Raw genomic sequence first — 11,048 nt, forward strand, 5'->3', positions numbered from 1 at the left:
CTTATAGATCAATTAAAAAAAATACTTGTTTATCTTACCAAAACTAGTAATCTTTAAATCACATAGATGGTGATGACTACACCAAAGATGATGATGGAGACAAGTATGATCATCATCAAACTGGTTTGTTCTATATATATTAGATTTATTAAAATATATAAATAAATTTAAATAATTAAAACATAGTTTTAAAACTTGACTTGAATGTTCTTCGATTTGATTCAACTCAAAAATTAGCATGTCGAGACTAATGAGTGAAATAAAATTATATTGAATTTAGTTTTAAAAAAATAAAATATATACATATTTTTTTAAGAAATATTAATAACTAAATTTAGTGGTCCAAGATTTTTATTTGGCTCCCTATATTTTTAGATCAAATACTTTGTAAAGGTTTAAAAAGGGTATTTCAGGTATTTTTCTTAAAAAATCTTCAAAAGATCCTTAACAGACTAATATTTTACTCAGTGGGATTGAAATGGTCCATATTCTTTATTAGGAGACTATTCGGTACATATTCTCAATAAAGAGTCCTTCAAAGTCATTCTCCCTAATTTGTCTGCTACAAAATAAAGCTTCCTGAGTATTAGTCACGATGCACTACAATAAGGTGTAATGTGATACACCATATCATTTTTACAAAGATTAGGATAAGACAAAGATTGTTAGATTAGATTTCATGATTAAGATTAGTTTGGTGTAATGAATAATACAGGAGGAATATTCTATATTATCTATATAAAGTATAAACCCTATTAGAGTTCATATTATTGAATCAATAGGGTTCATAGTTCAATTAAATTAATCAAGACTCGATAATAAAATCCAGCCTTCTTTCTTTACTATCGACCCTCTAAAGTTGAAATAGTTACAACATTTGTACTCAACTTTTTTGCACTTGAAGATGTATCTACCTCAATGAGATTCCTTTCGCTATAAAAACCAGGTTGTTTCGGTTGGGGAATGACTTCAGTCTCATTGCACAACATTAAAACAACAGATGACATGCTCGGCCTGTCTTGGGGGCATTTTTGCACACATAAAAGACCCACTTGGATGTATCTCAACACTTGAGAGTTAGGCAACCCATCCTTCATTAATGTATCTACCAGTTCCATGGCCTTGCCTTCTATCCATAGATTCCATGCCTTGAAAAATGTCAAAGATATATACTTTTTACTCAAAAAAATAGAAAAGAATCATGTACATGCTAGATAATTAAAAAATTAATTTAGCAGACTAGGACGATGTTCATTTATGCACTTACATATCCAAGGAGGTTGAGATCATGGTCAGGATGATCGAATCCTCTGTTCTTCTTACCACTAGTTATCTCCAACACCAAAACCCCGAAGCTAAAGACATCAGATTTCATTGAAAATAGCCCTTCTAATGCATACTCCGGAGACATATAACCACTGCATTTTTTTTTATGGTTAAATAAGAGGAAAATAGACCTAAATGATGAAAATGCTTTCATAGAGTTATTTTCATGGTACTTACTATGTCCCAACCACCCTTTTTGTTTTTACTTGTGTCTCGTTTCCTGCAAAAGTTCTTGCCATGCCGAAATCAGAAATTTTGGCATTCATTTCACCGTCAAGTAGAACATTGCTAGCTTTGAGATCCCTATGGACAATTCTCAGTCTTGAATCTCTATGAAGATAAAGAAGTCCTTGAGCAATTCCTACTATGATATTGAAGCGTTTCTGCCAACTCAATAAACTACATCTTGCTTGATCTAAGACAATTTTACTAAGGTTAGCATCTGTCTACAAACTCCACTAAATAAGTAGTCTATTTATGTTAAATACATAAGTGTGAGAGAGGGACAAACCAAAGATAAAGTAATCTAAGCTTTTGTTCGGCATGTACTCGTAGATTAACATCTTTTCTTTTCTTTCAATGGAACACCCCAGAAGCCTAACTAGATTTCGATGTTGAAGTTTCGCAATGAAAATAACCTCGTTCTTAAACTCGTTGAGGCCTTGCCCAGAATCCTTTGAAAGCCTCTTAACTGCTATTTCTTGTCCTGTTAGTAGCTCACCCTATATAGATTACCATAGGTGAAATGATTATTATAAGTGAATAGGAATATGAGAATATTCATCTTGTTTAGGTTTCAACATAATTTGATTATATATATATATATATATATATATATTTATTGTGTTGGGTTCCATAGACAATGTTTTAGACAATGTGTTTTGTCTTAATAAATCAGCCTATTCTGAAATTGCTAGCCCTAATTTACAAGTTGAAGAATGTGGACCGTTCATTTTTTACCGTCAGTGTGTAACCACATTTCACAGGTTAGAAGTTTTAGAACCGGCTGATTTTTTGTGAGGATGATCTCCTCATCATAGAGATCATAAAAATTCAGCCCATTCTGAAACTTTTTTGCCATATAGGACAAAATGTTGTCTACTGAACGATGTGTCCTATATATATATAGGTCACGTTCGACAGACAACGTTAGGGAGGCAACACGAAGCCAACGCCTTTGTACTATATGACTTAACAGTTTTGTATTGGGCTGATATTTTGTGAGGATGATCTCTATAATGAGGAGATCATCCTCACAAAAAATCTGCATGTTCTGAAACTTCTAACCCCATCAAAGCTGGTTTTGAATTGTGGACCGTCAAATTTTTCCCATTAATTTGTAAACCACTTTTGATGGGGTTAGAAGTTTCAGATAGGGCTGATTTTTTGTGAGGATGATCTCCTCACCATACTGATTCTTCTCACAAAAAATTGTCACAGTTCGAAACTTTTGAGTCATATAGAAGAAATTTTGTTTCCCAACTTTGTCTCCTTAACTTTGTTTGCCAAAAGCTACCCTATGTATATGTGTGTGTGTGTGTGTGTGTGTGTGTGTGAGAGAGAGAGAGAGAGAGGCCTACCTTGTAAACAGGACCAAAACCACCCTCTCCAAGTTTATTATCACAAGAGAAGTTATTAGTGGCAGTTGCAATAGTAACAAAATCAAACAAAGCTATGTCCAGCTCCTCCATCAATTTCTCATCAATGTAATCTGTTAGACAATAAGATGCATGAGAATAATTTTCAGTGTAGGTTGTGACGGAGAATAATTTATTTAGCAATATACTTAGAATTTTTTATGTGAGTTAGGATCTGCTGACTCGTGAAGAATGAGTGATGGAAATAAACACAAAATCTCAATCGTTTAAACACAAAATCCAACACTTGATATTTATCCTCGATATATGTATCTTTCAGATATGTGTTGTGGGTTATGGGGATATGTATAAATCGAGAGTCTTGGATCTTGTGTTTACATCATTATAGATAGCTAGTATCACTATATTAGGCTACTTTCTATACCTTTGTTAATGTGATAGCTTTAATTAGGATTAATACAATACTCATCCAACTATCTTCAATAAAAAAATTTCTACATAATATTTGGTTCAGTTGTTTCCTTCATTTCCTTTTTGTTTACCATGAAAATAGTAGAAAACATCTGAAATATATGAAACCAAAGTGAGTGTAACGATATGAACTTTGAATGTATACTTTTGAAGAGAATGGACCATATTTTTTAAGGGCCTTGTTAAGTTTGTCCCAAGGGCACATGTTAAAATGCAATGCATACACTTTGGAAATTTGATTTTGTACTGAAAAATGCCCTTAAATTGGGTTTTGGATGTTAACAAGACCCTTTTTTTAATCATTCAAATATGATTTATTGGATGATTACAAGCAACTTTTAGGCTGTCCATTACGTTGTGATTCGTACTAGCCTGCTTGATATCTTACAATTAAAGCTATAGAAAATGATATATACATGCCGAGGATCAATTTTTGTGCATTTGCAGGATTTCTACCATAAGAATATACATTTATTCGTTCATAACCATCTAATGGCATAAATATAATGGTTGGTATCATAAGGCCTAAAGTTTGACCAAATTGATCTCCATGAGGAAGGTAATTTTGACAACAAAAAATGGAACCTACCTGTTTGTATTGTCCTGGTCTTCCAAATGATACAACAGATGATCAAACCCAACATAAGTATCCCCGCAACTACTGATATGGATATCATCACAGCCACTCGATTTGTCTTCTTTTTGGAATCAACATTTATCCCTTTGCCGGCCACTGTAATAAAGTTGAATGTCATGTGAGTTTGTCAATTGGACCAACATGGTAGTCCACGTGTTCGGAATGCTAAGGACTGTGTTCCAAGATTTATTATTGGAAAAAAATAAAGTGTTGGACAATACTAACGTCCCCATAAGGTCTTGGACATTAGCATTCCCCATATATATATTGGGTCTCCAAATGCTAGGTGGCTGTAAAGTTTATTTTTTATTCTATTAAAATTCTTGCTTGATTAGCAAAACATATATATTGCACAGTGTCGTCTCTAAATGAGGAATCCCTTCACTAAATTCCACCTGACTGTCACAAGAGCTTAGTTTAAGTGTAGGGACACAGCATTTAGTGGCACTCACCTTGAAGGAAAAAAGTTGAATGTAACATGGTATAAATTTTGTTCCATTTTTAATATTTAGGCAGAACATATTGATTTTAATTTTTATTTATTAGGAATAATGATTTCAAACTTTTGAATGTTTCAATTTGTTTTGGAATATTCCATGAAACATGTTTACATATATCGAACAAGATATATCTATATTTTACTACAATTTTCATATTTTTTAGAAACATATATTTCGATACTAAATTAATGACAAAACAAATTTTTTTTTTAATTGATAAGCCAGGGTTGAAGGGCCCCTCCCTGAATACAAATCACCGAGACTAGTTACAACATAGATCTTCGAGTGGTATTCTTGATAATTCTTGTTGTATGACTAAACAAATATTGCATGTTCTAAGATTCATTTTGTAAAATTACAAAATAAGAAGTTTAATTTTATGACAATGAAAGCCCTATATAATCATGAACTGGATAATTATCAAAAGAAAAACAGAACAAAAATTAACCATATATACATACCTGATTCTGAAGCCGCCATCCGAATGTAGAGATCTTGCCCGCCCGTGTTGCACCGTTTAATATCAACCAAATCCCCAAACCATAGGAGACAGCCACTACCTACTCCTCTAATGTCAGAATTAGCATAAGCAGTGCAAGAACAGTTGCTCAAGCAGCGTGCCTCACATTCCTTGAGATTCATGCTCTTGTTCATCCAAGAGCTTGATGTATCAGGCAATTTTACAGATTCAAACTTCTGAAACCAATGTCCATTCTTGTTGCAATCCAATGGTGTTCTCCTTATGCATCCACTTGACCATTGTGCAGATTTGGGCGTAAATCCCTCTACACAGTCGCAAATAGTTGCGTTATTACAAATACCATAAGCACCACAGAAGCCATACTTGTCACATTGGTCTCCCTCCGCCTTGTATTGGATCTTCCATTCTCCACCAATCCAAATAAGGTATTCAATGGCACCTGTTGAATTCAACAGAAGTCTTGTAATAATAAAATCATCATTGGTTTGCAACTTATAATACACCTCTTTTTTGTCAGAGAAAAACATGTTTTTGAGCAATGTATCCATCCAAAGTGTAGGATAACCGTTAAATGTATACCCATTCCATGGCCCCACACGATAGTTTTTGACAGATCCCTTACGCAAAATTAGCTGTGGAAATCCATGAGGATCTATTCCATAAGAGAAATCACCAGTGGAAGGGTCATCAGGGCTCTTCCAAGCTGTCAAATTCCATATCTTACCAGTTTTTAAGTTGCATCCCAGCTTCATGTCCAGTAACATTGTATCGGATGGGTAATCAAAGCTCTGCCAGATATAGCTCTTGGGATCCTGCTGGCCTTCATATTTTAACACAAGGTTCCCTGAGTCCAAGAGCTGAGCAATTGGATTCTTGGCCAACGAACTACTTGATTCTGAGGATGACCAAATAACGATTTTGGTTCGATTGACAAGTGCGAGATTTCCATTGTCGTCAATCTTTAATATTCCCGATGGATCACTAAGTGGGTTGTTTCTGTTTGCAACCCAAACTACCGTTTGAACTGGAATATTCTTGTACCATATTCCCAAGTATCGGTTTTTGGAATTACCAGGACTGAAAAAGCCTAATTCAAAGATTTGGCCCGAGGAAACTAAGGTCTGGTTGTCTTTAAGGAGTTGGTTCCGAATAAGAGTGTCTGTCGAAGTTGAGATTTTGGACAAGGAAAAGAGTAAGGTGCAGCAGAAAACAATAAAGAGAAGATCGCCCATTGAGATAAAAGTTCTCAATTTTTTAGACAGTGAAATTTTTGTAATTGTTCAGAGTGGAAACTTGAAAGATTGGTTGAGACCAAGATTGAGAAAGACAACATCATGCCTACAGCTCTCTGTCTTATATAGTCTGTAAGATCGAGGTCATGGCTCATCCATGTCATCTAGTAAACACTTTTAAGTTAAAAAAAAATAAAAAATCCTCACGTATATTAACTAATTCAAGTCTTCACAACCATTATTCACATATTTAAGAAACTCTCCAATCTTCTTAAGATTTATTATTTTGTAATGTTGTTTTGTAAAAGTACTACAATTTAGCATTCCCTAAATTATTTGTACTCCTCATACTTTGTCTAGTTAAGAGGAAACATATATTTAAGTGGCAAAAGTTATAACCGTTAAGCATATTATAATATAGGCTTTCATCTATAATCCCATCTAATTAAGTAGTTATTTCGCTATTGTGGATGTCAAATAAAACAATCCAACATTAATTCCTATCATACAGTGGAATGTGATTGATTTCTGTTCCATTTAATAACCTAACTACCCACATTAATTCTTATTTTCATCCCTCATTTGGTCTTTGGAGGTGCAATAATGCGACCGGCATCCATTGGTACGGTAAGAAGACCAGTCTGCATGGTTCAAAAAATGATGCAATCATAGTTCATGAAATTGGCTTCTGATTTATTTTCAGGGAATTAAGAATAAATTAGTTTACTGAGTTACAGATCTCATTATAAAATATAAAATAAAAATATATAATGGATTTTGTTTCATCCAATTTTCGAATTATAAAAATCTAGACTTATCAACTTTGCCAAGATTTTTTGATAGATGGTACCTGTCATCTTTGACCTCAAACGAGTTAATGTGATGGGCAAGTCACATTGACTGATCTCACTTGATCATCTCCAAGACTAACTAAGATGACAAGCTATAAAGATATGGGTAAACGTGGTGACAAACAATCTTGACCGATGCTTAAGTTCATGCAAGCGAAAAAGATAATTTATTTGATAAAAAATTTCTGTTTTCAAAGAGTAGGTTTGTGTCCTATATGTTAAATAATTTGAAACTATTATTAACACCACGATTTGGGTTTAATACCCTTTAAATTATAGGCTCATATTAACCATATCATAGGCGATTATGAATATCTTTACTAATTTGACTAACAATGCCACTTGATTCAGTTCCTTTGTTATTAAGAAACTTAATTTTGTTTGGTAGAGACTTCAATGTGTAGGTATGCTTTCAGTATCGGTTATAGCGATCACTCAAGCCAATGACATAAATAAGAAAATTAGATAAATGATAGGGGGGGGGGGGGGGGGAGAAGAGGGAACGTCGTGTGGTGACTATCTCAATTCAATGCAGCGGAGCATGACTGTTACTGAAACTGATTAGTACTTTCAGTATTAGTTATAGCGATCACTCAAGCCAATGACATAAATAAGAAAATTAGATAAATGATAGGGGGGGAGAAGAGGGAACGTTGTGTGGTGACTATCTCAATTCAATGCAGCGGAGCATGACTGCTATAGATACTGATTAGTACCATCTTCATTTATATTTCTCAGTAATGTATGTAGGGTTTTGGCGCAAAAGATTTTTTTTAATTGTCAGCACCTGCATGAGCAAAATTGACCAATTCAAAAAAGAAAAAAGAAAGCGAAAAAAAAAAGACTTGTATTGTATTAAGAAAATCAATTAAGAATCATGAATAAAATCCAATCTTCTTTTTTTACTATCGACCCTCTAACATCTAAATAGTTACCATATTTGAACTCAACTTTTTCCCAGTTGAAGATGTATCTGGCTCAATGTGACTCCTTTCAATATAAAAATCGGGACATTTCTGTTGGAGCATGATTGAAGTCTCGCTACATAACATTAAAACAACAAATGACATGCTTGGTCGGTCTTCCGAGTGCTTTTGCACACCTAAAATGCCTACGTGAATGTATCTCAACACTTGAGACTTAGGTAACAATCCAAGGCCTTGCCTTAATTCCATAGTTTCCATGCCTTGAAAAAAAAACAAATAACAAACATATATATTCACTTTTTACACATCAAAAAATAGAAAATTTTATTTAATTTAGAAAAGGTTGAAAAGACTTTACACTTACATGTCCAAGAAGGTTAAGATCATAGTGAGGATGATCAAACCCTCTATTCTTCTTCTTGATTATTTTATACATTTAAATCTCAACACGATAACTATTTTGTCCCTGGTCGGTTGTAATGCTTGCAAAAGAGATGCAGAGATTAAGATTAAGAAATGGACTTTGGGTAAGTCGAATTCGTTCCACAGGGACAACGAAGATTCAAATATTCATTCGATTAGAAACCAAAACAAAGCTTTGAAACAGATTGATTTAAAAACAAAACTGATTTGTTGCACAAATAAGATGGAAATTAACTTGCAATTTGAAATAAAAACAGAAAGTAGAGATTGAAGATATAAGAAAGGAGGTTTAGAGAAATCAAATCAGCTTTTGCAAACTATCCATAATGTAGATCAATTCCAAGAATAACTCAATCCATGTAGCAAGTCATTGCTCATGGATCGGAAGGTGGAGCGGTTTAATTATTAAAGGTAACCAAGAGACATTCATGAAAATTCAGATTTAATTGAGATTGCCTAGCTTATATTCAGATTCTTCACAAAGCATAGCCGTTCTTGAGCTTATCTAAGTAATGGCTATCAAAGTTTGAATCAAAAATATAAGTAGATCATCTAATCAAAGTAGAATTTCTAGAATAGTAAACATGTAAGCAAAATAAGGAATTAAAACTACATTAGAGGGATAAACTTGCTTCGGCATCATTGATCTCTCTAAAGAGGATCTAGCCGATCATCGCAAGGATCATATTGCAACAATACTAAAAAGCAAAGAGAAGATGGGAGAAGAAGATGAAGATGCAACTTGATTCCTTCTTGAATGGATCTCTCAAAAGAGTTACAATAGAGCCAATGGCTTACTCTTGATGTTCTCACTACACTCAAGATCTCACCAAAAGGAAAAATTACAGAAAATTAAAAGAAGAAAAAATCAAAACTTATGGAACAAGAGAAGAAGAGAAGAGCCCCCAATTTATAACATTTGTATTCGGGTAATCGGGTCAACTTTTCGGATGATTTGCTTCGAACTACCCAATCAGTTACAACCACCGAAGCTTCTAGAAGCTTCTGTAAAAATCTCGAGACAAATTCCTCGAGATGACCGCGGCGCGGTCATGCCTAGCCGCGGCGCGGTGACGTGGCGCCCAAATCGACCGAGATTTTTCTGGAAACTTCCCTTCGACTCGTGTATTGTAACCGTAATTGTTTCGCGATTTGTTGGCTTCCACGTGCGCTACAATTAACACTAATATATCATTAGCTTTATTAATTTGGATAAATAAAATAATTTTGCAATTATTTAAAGGAACTAACATTTATGCAATGGTAATCTTAATGCAATTACGGTCCCAAAATCGAATAATTGGGACCTTATCACACCCCCAAACCTCAATTTTGCTAGTCCCGAGCAAAACTTAAATGTAAACAACTCCTCTTTCGTGAGGTTCCCGACTGCATTTAGCTTATGCAGTAAGCCCTTAAACCCCTAGGTTACCCCTAGTGGACGAGTTTGACTCGTGAGGGTTTGCAGTGAATATACCCACAAAATTCTAACATTTTAAAAGATAACAACTTCAAAATTATTGTATATAATGCCATCACACCAATTTTCAGAATCCAGTCAAAGGTCTATTTGAGTAAAAATTCTTTTTATTCCTCATTTTCAGAAATATCTTGAGTGTGTGCACAAATTTTTCTGATTGTAACATAAATTTTTCGGAACAAGGTTTCCCTTCTTAACTACTAAAATGTATGGGTCTGCCTAAATTCTAACTCGAAACTGAGCCTCCTGTCTGGGATTGTGAGAAGTATGGATGTTCACTTTAATACCTCTAAGGGGCTTTATCTGTGATATTCCAGTGTACTCACGTTTTTACCATTGACGGCTTTCACCCTACTGAACTATTTTGGTCCCATTGGACTCTTTTTACAATTTGCACTTTTTCAGTTCTAACCTTCACATCTTTCTGCTTTTCTTTTCCAACATTTTTCACGCTTTATCATTTTTCTGATATTCTTTTTTTCAAAAAGGGTAGCCCTTTTCAAGGTACCCAGTCTAATCCTATGGTTGCTGTCTTCAAAAATATCAACTACAGTTCTGTTTTTCTTCTATTCAGCCAACCAAAGGACAAGGAGGTCAAAGTTCATTATTTTTCAAGCTTTCCCTCTCATTCTAGACAGTGAAGAAGACAACTCTTAATCCAAAATAACTTTTTCACTACAATCAGAAGTGACGTGAATTTTGTTTTTCAAAATATCTTGTTTTTGAGGAATAAGAATTTATAAACAAATTGGACATGAGCCTTAGTTTTAAAAATTTGTATGATGACAGTACATATAAACATTTTGATGAAGGTATTTTTGAAAAATGTACCGAAAACAATGTAAAAAATTTTTTTTTTAATTGAAATGTGCTATCCACACCCCCAAACCTAAATTTAACATTGTCCTCAATGATTAAAGAGTAGAGGTTTAGAGTACACCTGAAGGCGGATGTCATTACGTTGTAAAAGTTGTAGGTACAACCAAAAGAAGTGTTCCACACAAGGTGTAAAAGTGAAAAGCACACTACACAGGGTGTACACGTGAAGAAAGTGAGTAAATGCAAAAAATTGAAAAATAAATCCTACATGGTCATGCAAAATGTACAGAAATCAAGGGTTGCC

General features: G+C 34.1%; 1 protein-coding gene across 2 annotated transcripts; it reads right to left on the reverse strand.

The window, feature by feature from the left end:
• Positions 1 to 816: 816 nt before the first annotated feature.
• On the reverse strand, positions 817 to 6,414 carry LOC147380901 (G-type lectin S-receptor-like serine/threonine-protein kinase At4g27290). 2 transcript variants are annotated; one of them, XM_086431092.1, is made up of 8 exons: positions 5,738 to 6,413; positions 4,994 to 5,452; positions 3,985 to 4,128; positions 2,907 to 3,037; positions 1,838 to 2,048; positions 1,504 to 1,741; positions 1,268 to 1,418; positions 817 to 1,148 (listed from the first exon to the last, which is right to left on the reverse strand). In XM_086431092.1, exons 1-8 carry the CDS (start codon positions 6,243 to 6,245, stop codon positions 843 to 845), a joined length of 2,148 nt encoding a protein of 715 aa, XP_086287218.1. In that variant the 5' UTR covers positions 6,246 to 6,413; the 3' UTR covers positions 817 to 842. The 2 variants fall into 2 exon arrangements, with proteins under 2 accessions (XP_086287218.1, XP_086287217.1); XM_086431091.1 differs by having other exon boundaries at positions 4,994 to 6,414.
• Positions 6,415 to 11,048: the final 4,634 nt, after the last annotated feature.

This window comes from Akebia trifoliata, unplaced genomic scaffold (genome assembly GCF_017979445.1).
Source record: "Akebia trifoliata isolate Shusen 1 unplaced genomic scaffold, ASM1797944v1 Contig00888, whole genome shotgun sequence".
Classification (NCBI taxonomy): domain Eukaryota; kingdom Viridiplantae; phylum Streptophyta; class Magnoliopsida; order Ranunculales; family Lardizabalaceae; genus Akebia; species Akebia trifoliata.

Coding starts and splice junctions, on each gene's coding strand:
- LOC147380901 (XM_086431091.1), bottom strand. CDS start 6,245: ATGGGCGATCTTCTCTTTATTGTTTTCTGCTGCACCTTACTCTTTTCC. Junction 2,049..2,906: donor GTTTTGGTCCTGTTTACAAG/GTAGGCCTCTCT, acceptor TAATCTATATAG/GGTGAGCTACTAACAGGACA. Junction 1,419..1,503: donor AAAAGGGTGGTTGGGACATA/GTAAGTACCATG, acceptor AAAAAAATGCAG/TGGTTATATGTCTCCGGAGT.